The 26290-nt window shown below is 38.9% G+C and overlaps 4 protein-coding genes across 5 annotated transcripts in view; 2 read left to right on the top strand and 2 right to left on the bottom strand.

Moving 5' to 3' along the window:
• The window catches only part of spaca6 (sperm acrosome associated 6), a 30417-nt gene extending 25264 nt beyond the window's left edge, over positions 1-5153 (top strand). For both annotated transcript variants that reach the window (XM_055163528.1, XM_055163529.1), the window contains 8 exons: positions 583-669; positions 853-924; positions 1161-1184; positions 2218-2295; positions 2812-2915; positions 3889-4045; positions 4704-4875; positions 4966-5153. In XM_055163528.1, the coding sequence (XP_055019503.1) occupies positions 615-669; positions 853-924; positions 1161-1184; positions 2218-2295; positions 2812-2915; positions 3889-4045; positions 4704-4875; positions 4966-5044 (741 nt within the window). In that variant the 5' untranslated portion in view covers positions 583-614 and the 3' untranslated portion in view covers positions 5045-5153. The remainder of the gene's footprint in view (positions 1-582; positions 670-852; positions 925-1160; positions 1185-2217; positions 2296-2811; positions 2916-3888; positions 4046-4703; positions 4876-4965) is intronic.
• A 5919-nt stretch (positions 5154-11072) lies between these two features.
• has1 (hyaluronan synthase 1) lies at positions 11073-14937 on the bottom strand. Its single transcript, XM_020937200.2, has 6 exons — positions 14761-14937; positions 14166-14503; positions 13012-13719; positions 12712-12937; positions 12495-12627; positions 11073-12405 (listed from the first exon to the last, which is right to left on the bottom strand). Exons 3-6 carry the CDS (start codon positions 13699-13701, stop codon positions 11730-11732), a joined length of 1725 nt encoding a protein of 574 aa, XP_020792859.1. The 5' UTR covers positions 13702-13719; positions 14166-14503; positions 14761-14937; the 3' UTR covers positions 11073-11729.
• A 2194-nt stretch (positions 14938-17131) lies between these two features.
• LOC110171820 (trypsin-like) lies at positions 17132-18810 on the bottom strand. Its single transcript, XM_020937611.1, has 5 exons — positions 18771-18810; positions 18548-18698; positions 18145-18407; positions 17357-17493; positions 17132-17281 (listed from the first exon to the last, which is right to left on the bottom strand). The coding sequence occupies exons 1-5, from the start codon at positions 18808-18810 to the stop codon at positions 17132-17134; spliced, it is 741 nt and encodes a 246-aa protein (XP_020793270.1).
• Positions 18811-23928: 5118 nt separating this feature from the next.
• On the top strand, positions 23929-25819 carry fpr1 (formyl peptide receptor 1). The gene is made up of 2 exons (XM_020937603.2): positions 23929-23981; positions 24437-25819. Exon 2 carries the CDS (start codon positions 24448-24450, stop codon positions 25579-25581), a length of 1134 nt encoding a protein of 377 aa, XP_020793262.1. The 5' UTR covers positions 23929-23981; positions 24437-24447; the 3' UTR covers positions 25582-25819.
• The last annotated feature ends 471 nt before the right edge of the window (positions 25820-26290 follow it).

Here is a 26290-nt window from a genome sequence, read left to right as displayed (position 1 = left end):
AAACTTTTCACTCCAAGTGTCACCTAAGAAAAAATGAGGCTTTCAAAGTACCACAACCACACTGCAAAAAAAATAAAAATTGGTCAAAATTTAAGATATAAATCTATTAAAAAAATGACTTAAAAGTAGTGAAATTATCTGTCCATGCAGGAAGATAATTTTACTTGACAAGTTAAACTACCTCAAGACTAGATTTAAGCAGTCTCAGAATTATTAACTAGATAATAAATCTGAAAAGAAGATGAATAACCTGATATAAGTTTTAAAATCTTGGCCAGATCAGAGAAATTTGCAGTGCAGGTCTGTAACAGGACAATTCAAGGTCTAAACCACTCCTGAAATTGGACTACATCATTGTGGAAGACCAAGTGGATACAACTGAGTCCACATTAAATAAAAATCATATTAGAACTGTAGAAGACCTTGCATACCACCAGTGGTACATAAAAACATTAGTCTAAAATTTCTATGATGTTGGAAAGGTGCTGACAGATGCCATTTTTTCTCATTTCTTAACCACGCTTTATATTTTATAGTAAATAGTGGTGTGAATTATTCTTAATTCATTGTTCCTCTCTATAGGAGCAAGCTATGATCAGCAGCTGAATGACATAATGGATGCAGAGATTCAGCCTATACTTCAGGATTTCTATCAGACACCTAATTACGGTAAACATCTGCTCTCACAAAACACATTGCGGCGTCAACAAACCTTTATAGTTGCTCAAATGTTCAGTAAAGTCTCTGATGAGGCCGTGTAAGGGACTGGAGAGTTGAAAATTATGCCCTTAAGCACATAATTCAGCCTGATATGTTGCCTCCATCCTCCCACTGCTCCTCTCCATCCCTCAGACTACGTGTACGAGCAGAGGTTGCAGACAGCGGCAGACAAATTCGTTGCAGCAGCTTCACAACTGCCTAGAGGTGAGACATGGTTCTCTCGCCTTCGTCTTTTCATCTATAGAACGGCCTATATGAGGTCATTATAGCTCCTCTGATCTCTTAGCACTTTGTAATAAGCTGGTTATGATATTATGTCCTCTACAATAGCCTGGTTTAGAGAAAAGTGGAGGTGGGCTGAACTTGTTCATGCATTTGAGTGTTTACACTTTTGAACAGGCTTTTTTCCACTGTGATTTTTTCTTTGTTTCTCTCCACAGTGTCTGGATGCTACCCTCCTTGTGGTTAGTGACATTTTTCTTATTTTTGTAATTTGGAATTAAGGGAGCAATATGTAACTTTTCAGAGTGGGTGGGTTGCTATTATTGCTTTGCCTGGAGTGTTAAACGCTATAGCATCACACACACCTATCTTGCATTTTAATGGTCAGAATATCTTGCATTCTTATTGTGAGCCTCCATAAATCTGACCACATCAGGCTTAATAATGTGACAGGGGACTGGATAACAGACAGAAGGCAAAGTGGTTAAGTGTTTGAGGGAGAAAACGAGAAGGCCAACCTATTTTATTCCATTATTACCAACCCAATATAGAACCCCCCCAGGCTGTACATAATAAATCCACTGCCACCTTTACAGTATATTTGCCCAAATTTACATAGTTTCAGATTATCAATCCATATTCCGTGGGCTAGATCCGGGCCTGGTCTCACCTGTTGGGGCGTGGTCCTGTTCTGTAGTTGTCAGTCTAGAAGGGTCTAAAGGAGCCCAAGCAACCATTATGAACTTACATCACCCATGTGGTCTGGTCCAAGGAACTACAAACTGTAGCCTAACTAACACACAACTCAGTGATCCCAAACTTATCTAAGAAAATATTTTGCTTTCCAAGTACCATCAGTTTTATAACACAACCAAACAGGGCTGAATCAGGTCTAAAAAAAAAACAAGACTGAAATGGTTCTTTTCTATTTCTTTTCATTTTTTATTTATTAATACTTTTTTTTTAAAATGAGGGCACAACACAAAGCAAGCAAAAAGGTCAAATTGATTCTAAAGCCAGACTTGCAGATAGAAAGTTAGTTGCATAAGAGGTAATATTAGGGAGATGATACTATTATTGGTTGTCAGGCAAATGATTCTTCTGATTTGGATTTTGATTTGAATATCTTATTTGCCATGGGTGGAAAACCACAAACATAAAATGATAAAATACAAAAAGTGTATTTATTTGAAAAATACCTTGACACATAAGCTATAAAGGTAATATTAGGAATTGTTGCCTTGAGGAATACATCTCTTGTCTCAAATGTATCAGGTTTCCAGAGTGCCGGAGCTGTGTACAATTGCAAGACATGCACATATGACTCCTGTGAATTTCCCCTCGACTGCCCAGGTAAACTGCACCTGTCTCCCTCACTGCTGTTACATCACAATCTTCAAATGAAAAGATGACATGTTAATCCAGACTTGACACATCTTACATAACTATATTTTCCCTTCATAAGCATCCACATTTCAAATGCGTTTGATCCTTGAAATGCTCTTAGCTAAACGACGAGATCTGGGGGGAAAAACAGGCAAGGTTTTATTTCCTGGCTTTATATCTTTTGCACAGAGGCCCCCCAAGGTACTCTTTAAGTCCTTGGTTTCTTTATGCAAGGTGACAGTTGACTCCCACACACGATGGTATTTGTATCACACTGGTGCAGCTCTGTGTTAGCATATCATCACTTTTACTCTACTCCTCAGAGACTCGGAGCTTAAGCATTATCATTAAGAAGGGCTCAGTCTGCACGAGCTGCCCCCTGTGAATCCTATCTCTACAAATGAATGTGTGTGCGTGTGTGTGGGTGTGTGGGTGTGTGTGTGCACGTGTGTGTGAAAATGTGCGTGCCTATGTTTATTGCAGTCGAAGAAATTAAGGTAACGGAGAACACCAGGATCCGCATGTGGTGCAAAGTACCGTTCGACTTGCCCAGTGACTTCCAGGCTGTGTGGAGGTTTGCAGAAGAGGTATATGTCTTTATCAAACAAACAAATCTAATGTACAAGAATGTCATAAAAAGGAATGATTGTCGTTCTCTCTGCCAAGCAACTGTTAAGGACAATACTAAATAATTCAGTTTCTTTTGTTGCTTCAGCTCAGAAAATGAAATGTAGGCCTGTGTTAAATGTATCAAAATGAAGTGGAATTATTCACCGTTTTAGTAGTAGCCCAATTCAGCTATAATCATATTTTTACTCAATAGTCCTATTAAAATTATATTCATGCCACACAGGTGGGAACAAAAAGCTATAGCTGGCAAGTTCTCTAATTCAATTATTATCATATATACATGTACTGTAGTCCAGGGGTATCCTGTCCAGAAACTGGTGATGATGGGAGCATTATTTTATTTTTATTTTGTACCAATATAACTACCGTATGTAACTATCAAAATTATTTAAAAATATCTGGAAAGGAGGTGGCACTCTTGCCTGGGATTCAGAATACACACTTCTTCATTACTTTACGAAGATGTGAGTTTGGTCACCGTTGAAACTCACATTTTTGAGATGGGCTTGACTGACAGATGGATTAGCCAATCAGGGACATGCATTGCCCATGCATGTTTGAAAAATAAAGGAGAAAAATATCACAGGGCAACACTGATTTCTGCAGAAAGATAAATTTGATTTTAGTTGAAAATGATATGTGATCAATGAGCTCCTTCAGTTACCATCTGTCACTGAAAAAAGACAAGTCTGATTACACGATCACGTTTGACCGGGCTTGAGGCACAGTGGAGGGCGTGGGGACCAGACTGATATCAATCTGTATAAAAATACAGAGATCATTCTGGATTTGCCAGGCAAGGGGTAATAAAAAAACAACAATCACCTACTAACATTTCTCAATGCATAACTGTTTGCTTTATTTAGTTCTAAAAAGACTTTTAAATACTTTTATAAATACTTTTCCTCTTGACTGGATTTGTCTGTCCAGTTAAAGACTCAGCAGGTGGATGAGTTCAAAGAGGTGACTGCTGGAGTGGACATGGTCTTCTCCATCCCCTCCACAACCTCACAGCACCAGGGCACCTACCAGTGTGAGATCTACTCCGACCAGCGCTCCATCATCAGGCTCTACTATCACCTATCAGGTGGCTCACCGTTTCAATTTTTATTATACAATATGTGTCTAGTTTATTGGTTCTCAACTGGTGGTATGCAGACTTTTTCTGTTGGTAGTCGCAGGTCAAAATGATTCTTGTTAGTCGGGTTTGCTTGGTTTATCAGTCTTAGACCCAATTTAGTCCTGATTTAGACATGTTGTGGTTGTTCTGGTTTTAGATATGGTCTGCAAGTTGTGGAGCTCTTCTGAATTTAGTTCTGTTTCTGTCAATTTAGCCACAATTATTTTTGTTTAGTTTTGCTTTTATTGAAATTTGATTTAGCCTTGTTTGAGCATAAATCTGTATTCAAGAGAAAATTACTGAATCACGATACGCTGAGTTTACCAAAATATCATATCGTCATAGGAATGAAATCACAATTGGATTTTTACCACTATATAGTCCAGCTCTGGTTTAGATGCTTAAGTTTGGACATTTTAAACTGATTACATGCATTTTTTTCTGGTCCCATTTTGTTCCTGTTTTAGCCAAGATTTGAATTTTGTTTAATTGAAGTGTTTCGTTTAGTTTTTTCATGCCAGATATTACGAACCATTGGTCTAGTTTTTATTAGTTTTTTTCTTTGCTTACTGAGTGTGGTTCTGCCTCTTTATGTTGCCTTTGTGCCTCCTTGTCTCTCCACCAGTGACCCCCCAGGATGAGGTCGGCCACACAGAGCTGCAGGAGATATTCGACCTGTCTCTGCTCCCGGGAGGGTCGTTACTCCCCACAGAAAAGCCGTCCCGCCACAGTCCCTCTGCAGTGCTGCTCGGAGCCTGTGTCAGTGCTGTACTGCTGCTGCTGCTCCTTTCTCTGGGGTACAGCAAAACCATTCTCACTAAATAACATGGACACACACTATGTATTACTGCCAGTAGATCTAATATTCCACGCTTTGCTGTTTTCAGCAGGACTTTATATTTGTTGTCAACATCAGAGAAAAGAGGTGATGTGGAAACTGATGCAGCAGGGGACCCCGAGTGTTAAACACACATACTGTGTGTCATTTTGACATCTTCATCTTTGTAGCTGTAGTTCACTGTTGTTAACACTAGATGGCGACATACACAATTGCATCTGTATTACTATCACATCATTAAAATTATCCATACTAAACAAGAACCATGTTTTACATCTTTTAATTTACACACTTATTCACAGTTATTCGCTTGATTTTTCCTTTTTACAGATTTCTTGTCTTTGATTCTCTTCGAACTATTTTTACGGCAAAAGCTCTCTCTTGGTATATGGATAAGACATTTCAAACGTTTGATTCTTAAGTCAAATAATCATCTTCTCATTGAAAGCTGTTGACACTGTACGCTGAACAAATTAATGTTGAATGCTTTACTCTTAAAGTAAAAATAGTCTGTGATATTAAGAGTGTACCCAAACAGTCACCTACTATTTTTTTATGCAGCAAAACAATTTTTTTCTGATCATACAGGGACATTTAATATTTTTAGGTGACCAACAAAACCATTGGTATTTTTTGGTTGACGTGAGTGTGCAGATAGTACCTGGAAGTCCAGACTTTTATCTTTTTGCATTTTATACAGATCCAGGCAACTGCAGATAGTATGTTGCTTTGATTGTTTCTATATGCAAATTGTTCATTGTTTCAGATAAGTTGTGACCTTGATCTGGGACAGAACGCTAGAGGCCACTGGTCTGTCACTGCAGTCCATCAATGTGGACTAAGGATATAAAGTACTTACTCATTATGACCCTTATAATGAGTAAGCAGGCAGTGGGGTGTCTTTCACAAGCACCCTCTGGTTCTCAGACTATGCACATGACCCTTGACGTCCACAATATTTAGTTGACACATTTCCTCAAATTAAACCATGTTGCAAATTATACTTGATGTTCAATATGAATTGTCTCTATCAAAGAAAGCAACAGGATTATTATCTTAGGACGCTCTGGTTCAGTTTGTTAATTTCATGTTTCAAAGTTTGTCTGGAGTGGAATTTATTCAAACAGGATTTGGTTGAAACAGAATAAGTCAGACAAAGGAGAATAAAGTGTTCAGCAAAAGTTTAAATCAGTTTTGTAGTTTCTCCTTTTCTTTTGAACTGTGATTGTGTGTCCCTGTTATGTTCTGAGCATAGATACAGACAATACACTCAAACCTCCTAAAGTGATGTGGTCCTCACACCAAAAACAATGGTGGCGAGTGGTGCTGGAGCTTTATAAAGCCCCATGTAGAGTGGCTAAATTTAGACAGACGTGACTCAACTCCACTTGTCATTTCATGACAGATGGCTTGTACTTCTTTCCAATAGAGTCTTTGTTGCTAAGGAAACGGTAGATCCACTCTTGCCCAATGTGTAACTAAATATATGCCAACGGTTTTTTGGGCAGTAAAGTTATGATTGAGTTTGTGAGAAGTTACATGTCTACCTCTTTGTTTAGGATTCAGACTTTCTCCTGCCGTTCTTACACATGCATGTGCTGGTGAACTGCTGATAGTTGATTGCCCATAGTTATAATGAATTTGCATTAAAATTGATCTCTGTGAGTGTCAGTGAAACTTGTGATGTACTCTAGTGTTTTGTTTTATTTTTTATTTTTTATTATGGTATGACCATTAGTATGATGAAAGTTCTACTGCTTTCTTAATTTAGAGTCTATTTAATCCACATTTCATCCTTGTTTGGGAATGTTCCAGGTTAGACATACATGGAAAATATGGTAAACGGCCACATTTTTATATAGCGCCTTTACACCTTTTAGGCGCTCAGAGTGCTTTACATCAAGGAACCACTCACCCATTCACACACACACACTCATACACCAGTGTACGCAAGCACTAGGGGTGAGGTGGGTTAAGTGTCTCTGCCAAGGACACAACGAACAGCTGTGGCAGCTGGAATCGCACCACCAACCAGTGCATTTAACCACTCTATGATGATTTATGTTGAGAGTGAGATTTGAACTACTAACCTTCGGATAAGTGGAGAAGCACTCTACCAGCTGAGCTACTGTTGGTACTGTTACAATGGTGTAGTCGTCCTGTTTTATAATTTTATCTGTTTTTCACTTTTTATTTAGGAATAGTCCTATTATAGACCTGGCTTGAGGTCCAGAAAGTCAAATCTTTAAGTGGTACTTGGTGTGAGAAGTCTCAGGTCAAATTTTACTTCTATATTAGTATTATTATTTCAAAAGCCACTCTACCTACTTCAGTTAGTCTGTCAATAGAGAGAATAGACAGCCTATATGATGATGATAGATGCCTTGCACTTGTAATGTGCTTTACACTGTACTCATTCTTCTGTAACCACAACTGCTCTGGGGTAGACTGATGGACACACGCTTGCCAATCTGTCAATTCATACCAGATAGGTGGGTGACGTGTCTTGCCAAAAGACACATCAGCAGAAATTGGTCCGAGCAGTAGAACTTTGGGTTGCTGAGGGAGTGCTCTAATCACTGAACATACTGGCGTAGACTGTTCAGAACTTGGCTACAATCTCAGCTTTTTACTGAATAATACACAGACAAGACTATTATTTTGAAACAACAAATGCACTGCTCCAGACTCTGACAGAAAACTCACAAATGTTCATTGAAGGTGTCATTGGCCGTGGTGGGATGTTTTGCACGTTTTCCTGTAAGTGCTTGTGCTCCACCAGAATGAGTGAACATGTTGTGATGAAAGAAAAAGCAGACATGGGGAACACCCTCAGCTCCATTCACAGAGAGCCAAAAACAGCATAGTGATTCAAGACAAGCACAACGCCTTTGTTCTTATGTACAAAGTCGTTGACAATGATAACATGCGTAGAAATAATTGATTCAGTTTTGTAAATGTTATGAGTGACACGGTAATGATTAACATGTGTAGGCTTTGTTGGTTGCTTTGACAGTGTATCAGAAAATATGCATGTAATTATTGTTTTTTTTGTTTTTTGTTTGCTTTTAGAATGTTATGTAAACTAGAGCAGACATTTTCACAGTCTTATAACAATGTAGTCTGAGCTTGAGTCACTACATTTCCATCACAAATCCATCCAGGCTCAGGTGTTGTTTAAATTACATTACATAAGGGTACATTAAGACTAACCAGAAAGAACCTGTAGTACCATTTCGCCAACATAAAATTCTACTATTTCATAAGTGTGTTTAAAAATGTCAGCTTCTTGTTATATGGTGCCATTTTGAGGACGGTTAACTATTCAAAAAACATAATATCTTCGTTTTGAACTGTTAATTGCAAAAAATAATAGTCCTAATTTTCATTCATCACTCTGAAACCCATGGATATATTATTTATAGCTGAACACTGACCAAAAATCATTCAAAAATACAACAACAACCACTATTTGTATCCACAATTTGATGTTTTTGGTTAAGTCCCATGCCCCCCGACAGTGGGCCAGCTGAGGTCATGACGTCAGAGGTAGACGGGGAGGAGACAGACTAATTAGAAACAGATCCAGAGGAAGTGATCTTTCAGTTCGTCACACCTCAACTCTCTTTAAATGAAGCTCTTTTAATCGTACGACTGACTCACTAGTACCCCACAACCATAAAGATCATCTATTGTTTCACAACTCTACCCTTTTCCACACTACAGGGTTACTATTGGAGACCAAACATTGGGAATACTGTAATAGGAAGTCCCCGCATCTTTACGCATATGAGACTGAAAACGTAGCCTTCGCATTGACTCACACTTTATCAGGCTCCAGTGAAACTAAGGTCAAATATCTCAGTTTTTCCACTTCCCTAAGACACAGTAAGACTCATCTAAATTGTTCTGTGTTTTAAGCACACTAGGCTACTGGATCATTACACTGCTAGTCTTTCAGCCTTATGCCTTCCATCAGTAACTTCCATCACTCAGGTTTAATATTATACAGGCAGTTGCGTCAACAAAAATATTTTTTGCAACAACCATGTGTACGTATGACTACAACTTGATTTTTTTGTGTTATTAGAGAATTATATAGATGCTACTACATAATGTAATAATTTTGCAAACTACGAACGTACGAAAAATGATATATATTAAATATATGTATTTATATGTTCATACAAACATGCTCAAAATTGTTGGTACCCCTCTGGTAATGAAAGAAACATTAACAATGGTCACTGAAATAACTTGGACTAAGAAAAGCAATGATAAATAAAAATTTCCTGACAAATAACCAATGAAAATCAGACACTTTTTGAATTGTTGTTCAACAGAATTATTAAAAAAACAACTAATGAAACTGGCCTGGACAAAAATGATGGTACTCGTAGAAAAGATTGTAAATACTTGGATAATAGGGACATGTTAAACTTCGGTGTGTCCTCTATTCTGTATCACAGGTGTCTTCAAACTTATCCTCAGTCAGTCTGCCTGTTTAAAGGGGGACATGTGTCATTGTGCCGTTTGGAGACATGATGGAAGTAACACTGAACATGGACCAGAGAAAGTGAATAAGAGAACTGTGTCAGGAGACTAGAAAGAAAATGATAGACAAGCAGGTTAAAGATAAAAGCTACAAGACCGTCTCCAAGCAGTTTGACTGTGATTACAGTTACACATGTTCTTCAGAAGTTTAAGGTCCACAGGACTGTAGCCAATCTCCCTGGACGTGGCTGCAAGAGGAAAATTTATGACAAATTGAAGAGATGGATCATACGAAAGGTAACCAAAGAGCAGAGAACAACCTCGAAAGAAATTAAATGTGAACTCGAAGGGCAAGGTACATGAGTGTCAGATTGTACCATCCATCATGGTTCGAGCCAAAGTGGACTTCATGTGAGGACACTACTGTTGAGAGCAAATCATTAAAAAGTTCAACCTGAATTTGTTACAGTGCATATTGACAAGCCACAAAGCTTCTGAGAGAATGACTTTGCACAGATGAAGCAAAATTGGAGCTTTTTGGCAAGGCACATCAGCTCTATGTTCATAGAGGCAAAAATGAAGCAGACCAAGAAAAGAACACTGTCCCTACTGTGAAGCACGGAGGAGGCTTGGTTATGTTCTAGGGCTGTTTTGCTGCATCTGGCACAGGGTGTCTTGAATCTGTGCAAGGTACAACAAAATCTCAAGACTATCAAGGTGTTCTGGACCAAAATGTGTTACTTAGTGTCAGAAAGCTTGGTCACAGTTGCAGGTGATGGGTCCTCCAATAGTATAATGACCCAAAACACAGCTAAAAACACCCAAGAATGGCTAAGAACATAACACTGGACTGTCCTGAAGTGGTCTTCTGTGAGCCCAGATCTTAATTCTATTGAACATCTGTGAAAGGACCTGAAATGCTGTCTGGAGAAGGCACCCTCCAAACCTGAGACAACTAGAGCAGTTTGCTCACGTGAAATGGGTCAAAATACCTGTTCACCAGTGCAGAAACCTCACTGACAGTTACAGAAATCATTTGTTTGCAGAGTTTGTCTCAAAAGGTTCTGTAACAAAATATTAAGTTAAGGGTACCAACATTTTTTATACAGGCCAGTTTAATTATTACTGTGTGTCTGTGTGTCTGTCCACCCATGATAATTCCACTATTTATGGACCGATTGTCACCAAATTTGGTACGTGGGTCAAGCCCCCATGCCCGATACTGCAAAAAAAAGTTTGGTGACAATCCAAGGTCATTTGAGGTTACACGGGTCAATTGAAAGGTCATGCCATTATAAAGGATAGGCAATTTCGACAATTTCTGAACCATCTGTGGGCTAAAATATTCACCCAATCATCACACAAGCCCCCACCGATGACTCATGGGGGACCAGGTTTCTATCTCTGATTGCGCTTATTTTGTTTTTTCTAGTGATTCTGTCTAACCACAGGTGAAAAACAATGATTTTCGTTCGACAAGTTTCAGTACATTTTTATTTGTTATTGCTTTTATCAGTTTCAAGTTATTTCAGTGATATTTGTTGATTTTTCTTTCATTCCCACAGGGGTACCAACAATTTCAAACACATCTGTACGTAAACAAATATTTCTTTATGCAGGTATGCAGAATAATGTTTTAACCAAAAAAAAAAAAAAAAAAAAAGGAACATGCATTTTAACTTGAATATAAGGTAAAAAAGTGTGAATGGAAGGACTTTTTTCTCTTACAATGATTAGTGTGTAACATCCTTTGCCACTTCTATTGCTCATAACAAAATTGATGCAGTACCTTTACTACACATATACAACTTTATTTATTCACATTTGTAGACAATAGATGTATAAAAAATAATATAATATACATTTTTTTCAACAATACGCTTTTATACAAAGTGTCTTATAAAAATCACATATACAAGAAAACATCAACATTCAAGGTCATTAACTTATGCCCATTTCTTCTCTTCACTTTTTTTTGCTACAATAACCATTTTCACACAAACTACAGTAGTAAGTTACAATGCAGTGGTCGTAGAGTGGCAGTCATAAAAGTAATTCACAATTGAGTGAACATTCTGGACAGTTCATTTTGGCTCTTGGTCCATTTACACGTAAACATTTATCAGATAATTGCAACCACTGTGATCTAAAAACACACCTGAGAGTACAGGGTCAATACTATTCATAAAAATTGACAGTTTTTTTTTTTTGCTTGGACGATATCAACTGTCAGCAGCAGCATTTAGTTGTTTTTTTCAATAAATTATTAGTTACCATGTGCAACAATACAATAAATAAATTAAACTCATTTGTTACAGTCTACACAGTGTTGTTATATTTCTGTGACTGTTTACGACATATCCGTTTGAACCAGACCCAATACAGGAACACCATGGTCATCCAGTAGCACGTGTAGGCCACACAACCATAAATGAGAAACTGGGTCTCAAGTAACCTTGGCGGGGTGAGCCAGTCCAAAAGGGTTTCCCTGTAAATGGTGTGACAAATGCCGCCAACTAAAATGGATCCCCACGCAGAGAGAGGGATCAGAGGGACGTAGTTTCCAACGATCTTCTTCCGGCCGGACGTCCCCCAGCTCCGTTTGTTGATGGTGAGGATGGCAAAGTACTTAGTGGGCAGCATGCTGGTCATGTATAGAGCGGAGTACAGTGACATGAAAACCATAATAGGATCTTTGCGCAGGATCCCAGCATAAAGAGCTTTGAGCAGCCCAATGATCTGGATACAGCACAGAATCCACAAGATGTCCCACAGAGTGCCAGTCCAGAACAGGTGAATAATTGTGGCTGTCACAAAAAAAGGAAATACACCTGACACTATGGACTCATAGGTCATCCACAGATGGTGCTTATGCCACCACATGGCATTAAAGAGCCACTCTCTGAAGTAAGACTTGGTCCACCGCGTCTGCTGGTTCAGCCAGCGCAGGAATTGTGATGGGGTCTCTGTGTAGCATTTGGACCGAGCTGTGTATCTAAACAAAATAAAAAATATCAATTTAGAATTCATGTTCTCCAATATTATTACTGTCTACTGTATGTTAAATGCACAAGGTTGCCTTACTTTGTGGCGTAGCCCATACTCAGCATCCGGTTTGTGAGGTGTCTGTCATCTCCAAATGTACAATGTGTGCCCAAAAACTTCTGATTGTACCAGGACTCCAGAAACTGCTGTAGGAGGTCATTTCTGTACAGCCCTTAACATACAATGAAATACAATAAGTACACACAATTCAGAAAAGCTCTACTCGCTTAACATTATGACAGTAAATTACCCCTACCTAGAGGACCACTGATGCAGGAGACACAGTCAAAGTAAGACTGGCACGCTCGCTCGACATTGAAGGCCATCCAGTAGCGCAGGCTGCTCATGAAGCTGATGAAGGAGTCTTCACAGTTTAGAATCATGACGTCTCCTCCAACTGCCCCGTACTTGGGATTACTCTCCAATACTTTACAAAGCTCTTCTGTGGCCAATGAGTCCAGCTTTGTGTCTGAGTCACACACCTGGGAACACAGAGGAAACTATTGAGAAGGATGTTTATGGTAACATACTAAATACATGTACAGTTAGTAAATACCTGGATATAGTCAACAGAGGAGCCCAACGCTTTGAATGCTGTGTACATCACCTCCCGTTTGCCACCCCACTTCTGCATTATGCACACACATCTTTTACTTTGGATCAGACCTTCTACTACTTTGCACTGCGGGTCTTCTCCGACAGTGAAGTCTGCACCCAAACTAATGGCTTTGGCCACATCCTCATCGTCTGGGACCATGTGGGGCTCCCAGGTGTGATAGTTCTGTTTCCACACATAACAGGCTGGGTCCTGGTCTGCAAAAACCTCTCTGAACATCTCCATCATGTAGCGGTCATCCTCAGAGTTACCATCCACTACCATGATGATACGCAGGAGCTCAGGGGGGTATTTCAGGGCCCGGATAGACAGCAGACACTCCCGCAGGTACTCTGGGTCCTCCTGATAGGCAGCAATTGTAAATCCAATTGTTTTAGTGTAAGTACAAGAGTCAACACGGGCTTTCATTTGACGATGCTCTGCAAAGGCAAAGAAACTTTGGACAAGAAGATGGAGTCCAAGAAGTAACCCATAAAAGCCAAAAGAGATGATGCCATATTTGGATGTGATCAGCTGAAAGCCTTGGATGTAAGCCCAGGTCATGACGCTCAGAACAACAAGAGCAAACAGAAAGGTGACAATGGCCCGCACCACTGTGCTCAGCCTCTTCAGCAGCAGCTTCAGCTCCATCTCTCCACAGCCTCCGCCCTACATCAGCACAAGCACAGTCACTACAATGTTTCAGGGCTAACACTGAAACGTGGAGAACCTGATAAAATCAAGGGTTTGTCCACATTGTTTTAGACATGTTTAAAACAGACTTAATTATTATTATTATTATTATTATTATTATTAATAATAATAATAATACATTTATTGTCACAAATGTTAACCTAGTAGTCTGATGCATATAGCCATATGCATATGTCTCAAAGCTGCTTTGTAGGACCATACTTTTAAAAATTATTATTATTACAGTAGCATTTGGCACACACACAAGATAAAATTAAATGCATATATATATATATATATATATATATATATATATATATATATATATATATATATATATATATATATATACAAAATATATTAGTATAGTAAAATAGTTAGGTGGTAAGCAATAAAATCGAAATGGACATAAAACAGCCTACCTGATGCTACTTGGTCTATTTGTGAGGGATGCGCTGTGGACCGCTGAGTCCAGGATCTTGTTTCTGTCATGTGCTCTTTTGGATGGAGAAAAGTGTTGCTTTTTATGCGCGCACCTCTATAAATTACGCGCGTGCGCTGACTCAGACGTGCGTCAAGCACGAGGCGGTCCAGATTCCGACCATGAGGATCTCGTAGACATCAGAGTGCACGAGTCTCACTGCTTTGTTTTCATCCTTACCATGGAGATGGAGTCATTGTAGTTGCCCGCTTCCAGGGCAGATCAGAGCTAAGGTGTGGCGGCTGTTATTGGTGTTATTGATGGAGCAGTCAATTAACCCTATTGGACAGAAAAGGCAAGACCATTATTGGTTGAAATGTATATATGAATAATTAATCTCTACCATATCGCACCAGCTTTATTTGGTTTTAAATTCTACAAAATGTCATCACTGACATTTTATTTGTGGTCCCCCTTTTAAGAGATAACCTACTGTTAAAACATTTATGTGCGGATTTGCGAGAGAAAGTTTGTGATGATAGTCGAGTGCCCTCTATGCCTCAGTGCGAGAAATGCACCTTGAAACACAGGTTTACCTGAAATCCTCCACTGGTGCCAAACGCTCAGTTGAGCACTGACCGGGCTCCAGCAGGTGCTGGTTTCATCTTCCGAGGCTGTCCAAGGAAAATTGAACCTCAGTGACCCCACTGCACTTTCATCACAGCAGAGACCCAGCAGCTAGACACGCGGGGCGATGGGCAGGCATGACTGAGCTGATCAAATCACGTGGATCAGGACAGGTGTTGAGGTGATCTTCATAAGTACATTTCACATACACGTACAGACTACATAAGAGACAGACACAGACCAGACAAACTATGGCCAACGGGTCTTGTTCAATATGAAATGGACCTATAGCAATTTCGTCTGCCACAGACATGCTTCTGTGGTAATGGTGTATAAACATTAGACCTATAGTGTTTATTACTCGAATAGGAAAACTGACAAAGCAAAGAAAGACGTTTTTATTCTATTTTCGATTGTCTAGTAGTGCGTTTATTCGGTCTAAAAGCTCTCTCTGTCGAATAATTAAAGAATTTACTGCCATCTACTGGGCAACCATTAAAGTATCCTATATAAATCCGGAATTGTTATAGCCAATGCCTATTAGCAGTGATGTAGATATTACATTATGTGAATTATTTAAATTGTTAGTTAGTTACTTTGTTACTTAGTTAGTTAAAAAAAAAGGTTTTTATCAACTTAAAAACTTGCATTCTGGGTGGGCTCGCCTCTCCACAGAACTTACGTGTAAAATAAATGTGACAAATAAGTGTAATGCCATGCTGTGGAACATTCCAGGCAACATCTCCATGGAAAGAAGCTGGTGACAAACCCTCTTCCAAAAGTTACACAGTGCAGCTTTAAGACAAAAACATTTGCCTAACTATTGTTAGCCTACCACTATAAGGGAACTAATCAAAACAATTCTCTGCACCACTGAATATTTCTTTAAGGTTTTAAAACATGCAATATTTTCTACATTATTTAACCCATATGTGTATTTGCTTTATTGCTTCATTGTAGTTTTTAAAACTTGAGAATACTGCCATCTACTGACAAATTTGTAAACCTGCAGATGGTGAGAGTTTGTATAAAAAAGTAGTTTGAAGTGAAGAGTGGAAATTGCTCTTGTCTTTAAATCATACCACAGAACAATGGCTCACATCTCAAACCCTGTATTTTCTGCTACATTCAGTTCTCAGAGGACGAAGCAAGTTTTTTTCCTCCTAGAGTCTCTGCCAATGGCCTGGTTTAGCCATGATTACATCCCTGGAGACTTTCTTTACAAGGAAATCTGTTGACCACTCATGAGGGCCCACACCCATAGCCACAGGCCTGAGCCATCAGCATGCTCTGTGTTGGACTCAAATAGATGCCGCGCCACAGTTGATGTCATGTGGGAGCTGTGCCAGTCATATGCACATGTTGTGGTTAGCCCTCTGGGATATATTTATGTGGTTGTTTAATGTTGTTTTTATCACCGTTTGGATCATTTATCATTTATTTATTGAGGTTAGGGTCAGGTCTAGTCTAAATACCACAGTTATACAAGGAGAGACGTGGGTATGTAGCTGTCCGTTCTTAATATAAGCCCTATTCTGAACATCTATGATCATAAAAACATCTCTCTGTGTCCAGTAGGTCATCCCTGTTTTTAATTGGTGGTCATGTCATCGTCCAGTGAGTCATTCAATGCCCTATGCCACACCCAAGCACCAAAGTCCATTTAAACCAGTTTGGGAGCTTCATATTAAGTTATGCACCTGATCTGGTCTTGTAAATGTTTATCCCGTTATTAGCACTGTGCATGGTTTTGTTAAAATACTTATCCAATATTTTTAGGCCAAATTTCCTCATCCTTACATGCTACATAAATTGCAAAATACCACCTTCACTTAAGTATTTCTTAAAAGGAAGCATAATTTCCTGTAATTTCCTGCCATCCCACAAAGAGGAGTATTTGGTCTTTGTGATTCAGTTTTGGCTTCCTGTAAATATCAGTTTGGCATTGTGACTAAAAGGTTTAATTATGAGACATGCTTCGCGGCACATTCACTGTACAGTCATTGCATCTAAGTCACGTTTTAAAGAATGGGTAGAAAGTGTACAGATTTATCATAAATCATTACATAATGATACCATTAATAGATCAGCATTTTTAGATGTCCATAAGTATAAGTTTAAGTACTCTTAAACAAATCTTGGTGACTCTTCAATGGAGAGGATGCATATAATAGTAATCGTAAGTTTCTTTTCTTTCCTACAGATAGCTGCTTTTATTCATGTAGTCATATGCCACACCCGTCGCCTTGCACTGCACAAACCACATAATACACACACAACATCTCATGGGTGACTTAGCATTTCCACTTCATATGAGATTTATTTCAATATCTTTGTTTCTCAGCCAGAAGCCATGGTATTTTTAATCCAGGAGACGTAATTGCAAACTTTAGTGTAGACCCCAGGCTTGTTTCTGAGAGCGCAGCCCTTACCCCATGACACCACTCCCTGCAGCATGCCATTGCACACCAAGGGACCTCCAGAGTCGCCCTGAGCCACAAAGAAATGAGCTTTAGTTTCTTTTATAAAAGACTGAAAACTAAAAGCTATTATTTTCAAAATTACCTGGCAGGAGTCTTTGCCTCCCTCCAGATAGCCAGCACAAATCATGTTCTCTGTGATTTGAAAAGGGTAGGAATTGAAGCAAGTGTCATCACTCAAGAGAGGCACCTCGAGGCACTGCAGCTTATGCGGGTAACGTGCTGTGGAGGCAGCAAAGAAATAAACACAGGTGAATGACATATTAAAATCTGCTGTTATGCTCTGTACTTTTTAAATTCACTGTTGCAGTAGCCTAGAGTAAAAACTGTATTACTTATACTGCAATTGCTTCTAGTCTGTTGCTACTTGCCCTAATCTGGCTACTTCTAGTATTGTTATTGTAATACCACTAATATACTGCACAAGTAAAACTAGTACCACTACAAATATTGTCCCTGAGGTCTCTCTGCTACTATTTTGTTTATAAATTCAGTAACTAATAATATACAAAAGCAGTAGCCTAAATATATTGAAAATCAAGCTGTCAGTTGAGTGCATTCCTATCCATGGGGTTCAGCTTCCTCTTATGTGCAACATTTTGAGGACTTATTCCCATATCATATTTTGTTTTTAAGTATTAATCACTTTGGCAATTGTCCTAAATTTCATAATTCTGAAGCCCATGGATTGATAGAGAGATACAGTAGATGTTGTTTATTATAATGAAGTCATCCGATAATGAAAGGAGAATGTAGGAATTTGACACCTAAAAACTAGCATTAAACTAGGTCTAAACCAGCATATGGCCTCACTCAGCAATAGGTCAGGATTGGTCTACTGCTATATAGCACTTGATATTTTCTGAGACTTACAGCCTTCATTGCTGGACTTTATATTGCCCCATCCTGACACTTGACACATTGTCCCGTCTGCAGCACAGGAGGTGGGGAGGGCGGCGGGGCGGACATAGCTGTTGAAAGTAGCGGGTTTACTCAGCTTGATCAGCATTATGTCACTGTCCATGGTGCGTGGGTTGTAGTTAGGGTGCCTGATAAACTTGGCAGACACAATGTACTGCTCTGTCCCTTCTTCCTCAAAGATGTCATGGTCCCCCAAACGCACCTCTACATTAGACCTGCACACATTAGAAAGCTCTAATCACCATCTAATCATAGGACAAGTTTCAAGGCATCTTTTCAACTTAATGATCTAACAAAACCACATTCTTGAATGATTTATATGCATGATTTATGTGAGTGTAATCATGTTTCTTACTTTGATTTGCAGTGTGCAGCTGAGAGCACCCACTCGTTAGACAGAACAGTCCCGCCGCAGTAGTTGTATCCAGTGAAGAGAGACACTTGGTAAGGCACTGAGTTTCTGGGACACTCATAGCCGCCCACAATCTTGTGATCATTGAGGGCAGCTGGAATAAAAAGTAAACGTGATTTTAAACAATAAATATTAATGTACTAATTCAGGTTGAAATGATACACACCTGCCCACCCAAACAGAGCAGCTAACAGGAAAAGCTTCATGTTTTCCAATGACTAGGCTGGCAAATGTGGCCTCTTAAACTCCACTGGTCCTTTCCATACATTTTAATCTTATCACCTTTTTTCAAGGTCTTTAGGGTTTTAAACATTAAACACATGTTGTATTCCCCAGAACATGTTGCTGGTAGGTGTCAAAACCAGATATGTGTCGATTCTATATTATGTAAATTACTGTTGTCCGTTGCAATTTCACAGACACAATATTTTACAAGTTGCGTGAGTGGTTAACATTACCAACTCATGTATCATGTCTAGATGGGTAATTCTGGCTCAATATTTTTAGATGGGACACTGTCCAGTTGATGCCCACTTCACCTGATGTTTACAACCCTAAATGTGCACAATAAGTAAAATCCTCCAACCAAGACGAGCTCAAGATTTGGGGATGGGAAACCAGGTTGCCCCAGTGGCATTGAAAGATGGGTCAAATGTAGAGAAAAACCTAAATTTAACTGGTCAAAAATGTATCTATACTGGATACAAGGTTTTGTATATTTTTAGTACTACTAGAAGTCCATTTAGGTACACAAGCAGATTTAATTATAATGATCTGATCATAATGAGCATCATTATGATCATTATAACTATAATGATAAAATATGTTTATATGAGATTTTGCAAACCATTTCACAATGTGTCAACTGGATGTGTACACCAACTACACATGACAGGTGTAAACTTCTTTACAAAAACTCACAAATGATATTTGTGTTTTCCCGGTGTTTTCCAAAAGACCCTAAAATACTACACTAGAGACTAGCGTTGAAAAATTGCAGCTTGAAATATTCAAACATTGTATTTTAGAATAAATATTACGTCAATCTTTATTAGTATATTACTTTTCATTCAAATGTAGCACAGTGTTAGTGCACACAGGGAAAAAGTTTGAACAGGTCTAAACTTTATAAGTCAACAATAGCACTTTATCCTGAAGGTCACAGGGACTCAGCGACTCAGCACTGGTGTGCTAAACTCTCTCTGGAATGTATCAGCAATCTCCCTACAAAATTTTGAGGAAGTTATAGTTTTTTATTTATTTATTTATTTATTTTGTAAAGCCATAAAAGAGTGTATATTGCAATTTGTGATAAAATTTCAATATTAATTTCTCTGCATTCAAAAGGAGAAATGGTTTCACTCTGGCAATGTTCCCACGTTACTTGCTGACATTTTACTGTACCACTAGAGTGTGGCTTATTGCACAGTTTCTGACCCAAACTTTGAATATGAGTCAGTAATAATAATCCATAGTTCCCCTTTCATGATAACCAGATTGAGGAAGTAGCTGAGAGTGTGAGTGTGCCAATGTGAATGTTGTGGTACTATGTGGTACTAGGTTGTTATCTTGACTGTGCATAGGTGTTTATCAGCACAGACAGGAAAACACTTAAATCTGAGGCAGCATTTACCAAAACCTGTGATTATACACTCAACTCTCACATATAATGCATTCCCATCTCGCCCAGACAAGCCCTACTATACCTATAGAATAACTTACTATGGCTATAATTTTTATTCCTCAGATTTTAAAGAAATTTTTTATGATTATATGTAGTGCTTAAAAATCATACACTTCCAGTCAAGTAAAAATAAATGCTAATCATGATTATTGTAATAATGGTAATTTAAGGATATAAGCTAATATACATTTAATCTTTTATCATAGTCACTAAGATTAAGGTACACTTGCCCCTGTAGGGAAATCTGTCTTCTGACTTTGATCCATTTTCAGATGTCACTTGGGCAATCTGTCAGGAGTAGGGGTCAGCTGCAGCTCCAGTTGATCCAGCTCCACATCTTGAACTCGTAATATCACAAAGTGATAGGGGGGCAAGATTAAGCTCAAAATAGCAATAGGAATTTTAATGGATGCACTTCGAAAGTCTGCAGTTTCTGAAGTACCACAATTTTCTCCACAAACAACAAAACATTCTTATTCTGCATCAAGACAGCTAACCCTGTAGTTTAGATCTGTACAAGCATGTTCTGAAATGTGGTTTGTGTATTATTGTATCAGTGAATATTTCAGTTTAAAATGTTAAATTTCAACTGTTATTTAGACATAAACACAATGCTTGTCAGAAAATTGCAATTGTTGTCAATATAATAGACAGAGAATAACTGTCTCTTATTGCCTCTGCAACTAGTATAAAGTATGAAATATACTTAAGTAAACATTTAAACTAAATGTTTTATGTATTTGGTTACTTCCCACCTATATACCAATAATTTTTAAGAGAAAACAAGACTGGCAAAAGTCCCTAGACTAATTGCTCAAAGGTGGGAGTGTTTGTCATGGCACATGTGACTCACAGATGTTTGTTTTAATTGCACATGTGAAAAACAGCATTTTGGATGTGGTCACTTGCATGTAAGGAACCTGGAGCACTTAACTTTGTTGCTCCAAATCTTTAATGAGGAGCATCACACCAACTTTTCATTTAACATCTAAGCATTAATTTACAATGCTATGGAAAGAATAATAAAAAATAAACAATTTGTGTCACAGTATACTGCAGCTCCGCCCCCCCGTATCGCTCAAACTGCTACAAATAAAATGTGCATTGGCAGCCATGTCAAATACCAAAGCCAGTGCTGATTATTCACTGTCCTTGTACTTTCTCAGGGGACTGGGACGTGTGGCTGAAAGGAGTGAATGTAAGGAAGTGGTTTAGGTTATTGAGGTTCTGCTCTTTTGCTTGTGTGTGGTGTTTTTTTGTGGAAAAACCCATTGGAGCGAATGGAAGCTGGCAGCCATTTTGCCTCCAAAAACAAAATTCCCGACCTCTCCACAGCCGTGAGACAGGGGTTTGAGTTCCAGTCAACACCACAACTAGATCAACAAACCTTTGTGGTCTGGACATGCGGCGGATTCCCACTATTTGGGTTAGTGTAACTCAAATCTCACATTTTCAAAACTGGTTTATGCCTTGGATCATTGCCAGGAGTGGCTTTAGAAAACTGGCCCAATGCTGTTTTTTCACTCAGCGTAAAGTGCTGGGTGTGCATAGTGACGCTCACTGCTGAACTATGTCATTATAGGACCTCGATGTCCCAAATAAAAAAAGTCCCATACAGCTCTGAGCCCCCCACTCTGTTGTATATGGCATTGTACACCCCTAACTCTCTGAGCATATGCCACTCTGTGTTCAAGCTAAACTGCCTCTAAACCTTCTTGAGTTGTTTTACACACCCAAATTGGTATTTGTGCGGTACACACATAATTGCAGGTTTGGTTGGTAAATCAAGAACTCTGGCAGGCTCTGGGCTCTGAAGGCTTCCCTCAAACTATAGCTTTGGGATAGCTATTAATATACCCTACAGACTGCAGCACAGTGCTGGGCCTAGACTTTTCCACAGACTCAAGTGCACAATGAAACAACAGAACTGATACATGAGATCTTCCAGTATTGTTCTGTAATCCAGTTTAGTCTAGTCCTAATTTAGTCCAATGTAAAACTCTCTAATTCTGTTAAATCCCTGTTCAATTCTTGTTAATTTTTACTTGATTCATTCAGGATCGTGGTCTTCACACTATTTTGGACGACTTGTGTATTTTGGCATGTATTTATTTGCACAGAGTAAAGATTTGCGATGCAGTTTCGAGTGAACTTGCTATTTTAAGGCTGCATATGCTTGAGTTTGATTGAATAGTTTTTGGTCACGGTGTTGCATTTCTCTCAGTGGGATTACATGCACACACTGAATGTTTATTTATCCCAGAAAAGGGGGTGCAAAAGCAAAAACGTATGTCCTCCTACACTCAAACCAGGGTGTTGCTCTGAAATCATGCAGTGAGAGCCGGCACAGAGGGAACGGACGCTGTTTCTTCCACCCCCTCACATCTGGACTATTGGCAGGACATTGTTCCTGTGTGCAGCTTCTTTGTGTTATCTAGAGACACAGGAGTTTAGGGAAGGGCAGGTTCAGGCATCTGCACTGTGGGAACATGAACAGTTTTTACACTCTTTGTGAGATAATTAAAGACAAAACTTGAGATGTAAGAAATACATGCTTTAACGCTGGCAGCTCAACCACTGATTTCAGTGTGTTGGGTTATGTGTGTAAATCATGTTGCTCTGTGGACTACTGTGGACTACTGTGGACTACTTTTATATTTGGTCCAACCATCCCAGCCTCTTGGATATTCAGACATCCAAGTTATCTTTCAGTTATAATTCTCCTCAACTCTCAAATGTTTAACTGCATCCTCTATGCAGCAGTACTAAAATAACTGGATTTGGGCCTACTAAACAAACAATAAAAAGAACTAAAACAGACCCATATGCAGGCATATGGTGTGTAATCTAATTATATTAAGGGCGAAGTTCTATTCTTGTCCACCTACACCATTAACACTCCCCCAAACCCCTAAAATATCCATCGGGAGTCATCTGAGTTTTCCCTGCTGTTTGAATTTAGTAATCTGCACAAAAGATTACCAGCTGCAAAGGCAAATACACTTTGGAGCACATTTGTTGTAGATGTTTTCGACACTAAATCTTTCAGTTATTGATGATGCCTGAAATATTCCAAAAAACAAACATTGACTTGCATGTTAAGGTGTTTATTATAGTTTATTTATCAGTGCACATAAAAACATTGACCTACACAAAGTGGTAACATGTTTTGGCGAATAAATTTTATTAAAATGTTTTTCTTGTTTCTTTTGACATCTTAACATTTATCCAAATGAATTCCGCCGTGTGATGACCCAGGTGCCTAATAGGAGTAGCGTATATGTCACCTGCAGGGGTAACCACAAGCAAACACGAGCTTAGCTTCACTGGGCAAAACAGACATTAGGCGGCAGCATCATCGCTACAGCTCATACCCGACTTCATGCACAATTCAACAACCCACAATTTGCGCCTTTTAGTGTTTTCACTGCAGGACTTTCCCTAGACTAAGACAAAGACTCATTTTTCTACAAACGTGTCGGAGCGAGTTCCGCTGATGAGCAATAAAGAAGCACTTGATGATAATTGCAGCAATTTAGACTGCACAGATAGTGCGTGTGCGTGTGCGCGCTCCGTCCTAGTCGCTGACGTCACATATTTAATGCTCGCGCCCTGAGCTCGCGCGGTGCAGTCTCCCAGTCTCCCCGGAGGAGTGTGCCCCATCATCAGCGTCTGGAAACTCCGAGCTGCACGGTAAACTACTTTACTACAAACTTTTCTTAACTCTAGACAAGCTTAAGTTAAACTAATGGGCTTTGGTGTCTCTATTTTGCTTTTTTATTTAATTTGATATGAAAGCGTTTGCTGGTAAAAAGACAATTATGCTAAGAAGTTCAGTCTGTGATCTCGGCCTGTTTATCGCTAAACTGATCCGAATTGCATGCAGTTTGCACAGTGCAGACAGCCATAGTTGTACCAATAATAGGTTACATTAGTTGTAGGTCCCTTTTGTCCAACTTTTCAACTCTCTGTGGCCTATAGAATTACTCTAAAATCAAACACAAGCTACATTTTCCTTAGGCCTACTTATTTCTTAATTTTACAGTTATCTTGCATTTCAGTTCTATACTTTTCTATATATGCTATTTATAACTTAACTGTGTTTCTCTTAAAGGTGTCTCTAATGTGTTGTTTGTGCTTCCTTTCAGTTCTTCAAACAATGATGGATATAATAACAGCAACTCCGTTTTACCACATCAATGCCACAGAAGGGAGGAACAGCTCTTTGTATGAAGATGATGAATATGACTACAAGGACGATCATGCTGAGCTAAGGAAGTCCCTCAACATCATGTCCCTCATTGTTTACTGCTTGGCTTTTGTGCTGGGCGTATTGGGCAACGGCGTGGTTATCTGGGTGACCGGTTTCAGGATGAAGGAAACTGTCAATACAGTTTGGTTTCTCAATTTGGCTGTAGCTGACTTTCTTTTCACGGCTTTCCTTCCACTCAGCGTGACCTACACAGCCATGGATTTCCACTGGCCTTTTGGGAAGTTTATGTGCAAACTCAACAGCACCATAAGCTTTCTGAACATGTTTGCTAGCGTCTATATTCTGGTTGTCATCAGCGTGGATAGGTGCGTGTCTGTGGTGTGGCCTGTCTGGGCTCAAAACTACAGGAGTGTGAGAAAAGCATCCTGTGTTAGTCTAGGTGTATGGGTGCTGGCTCTCATCCTCAGTGCTCCTTACTTCATTATAAGAGACACAGCACCTGCCTTTCATGATGAAAAAATAATCAACTGCTTTAACAACTTTGCTTTCTCAGACGACTATGAAACACCTGCGGGCAACGAGCTCAAACGTTTTCGCCATCAAGCAATGAGTATTACTCGCTTTCTTCTTGGATTTGTAGTCCCCTTCACTATCATTGTCTCCTGCTATGCTGTCATAATTCACAGACTTCGGAAGAACCGCAGTTTGGCCAGCCAGTCCAGTCGCCCTTTTAAAATTATTGCTGCTGTTATTACGACTTTTTTCCTCTGCTGGGCTCCATACCACATTATAGCACTGATTGAGTTGGTCTATCACACGGCCAGTCCTACAAGTGACATTTTTGACCATATTATCATAATTGGGCATCCTATTTCCACTAGTCTGGCTTTTCTTAACAGTTGCCTAAACCCACTCCTCTATGTGTTCATGGGACAAGATTTCAAGGATAAAGTTCGTAAATCGATTTTAAAGGTCCTGGAAACCGCTTTTCAGGAGGAGGTGTCTCGTTCATACACCTGCACAAACTCAATGATCACAAGTCGGAGTAAAGAGAAGTCTGTGTCTGAAGCTGAAGTATAAGACTGTCTGCAGTGGCAGTAATACTGCCAAATGTACATATTTTTTCCATCAGTGTATATAACAAATTACTGCTATGCTTTTTATTAGACTTTCAGTTATTTTTGAATTAAGAAATGTTACATTGTGCTAAAATAGCCTATATGAACAAGAGCTCCACTTTTGTTCCATTGTAAATATGTTTTAAATAGATAGGCCTATTTGTTTACTCGTCTTTGTAAAATGTTCACATTTTTGCCAGTTCTTGGATAAATAAAATATTTCTGTAATATTCTGTACTATTTTTGTCGTGGTAAGTAAATAAATTATATATTATTATTAATTAATTAAAACACTTAACATCAAAACGTTAGCAAGACTTCATTTGTTTTCATAAAAAGATTTAATCACTAGGGGGTGCAATTCTACACCTAATTTTTTTCTATTTTTAAATTTTTTTATTTATTTGCATTAGATTAATTTGAGAACAGGCCAAACCATGGGCCAGAGTAGGCCTAGTGAATTATAATACATTTACTAGTATTTACAAATGTACTTCATTTACATTTTTCTGCATTTTGTCAATCAAGCAACAATTGTCCCTTTACAAATTAGATGTAGTATTATAAAATCTGTAATGAATAATATTTGCAAAGCATAGCCCCAGGGCACATCATGAATTGCAGTTATGGGATATTAGAGGCTTTGTTAGGGTAAATCTAATTTGCTCTCT

This window comes from Boleophthalmus pectinirostris, unplaced genomic scaffold (genome assembly GCF_026225935.1).
Source record: "Boleophthalmus pectinirostris isolate CB_2022bp ecotype Guang Dong unplaced genomic scaffold, ASM2622593v1 HiC_scaffold_6, whole genome shotgun sequence".
Taxonomy (NCBI): Eukaryota; Metazoa; Chordata; class Actinopteri; order Gobiiformes; family Gobiidae; genus Boleophthalmus; species Boleophthalmus pectinirostris.
Note: the sequence above shows the minus strand (reverse complement) of the source record. Positions and strands in the feature narration are given on the sequence as shown.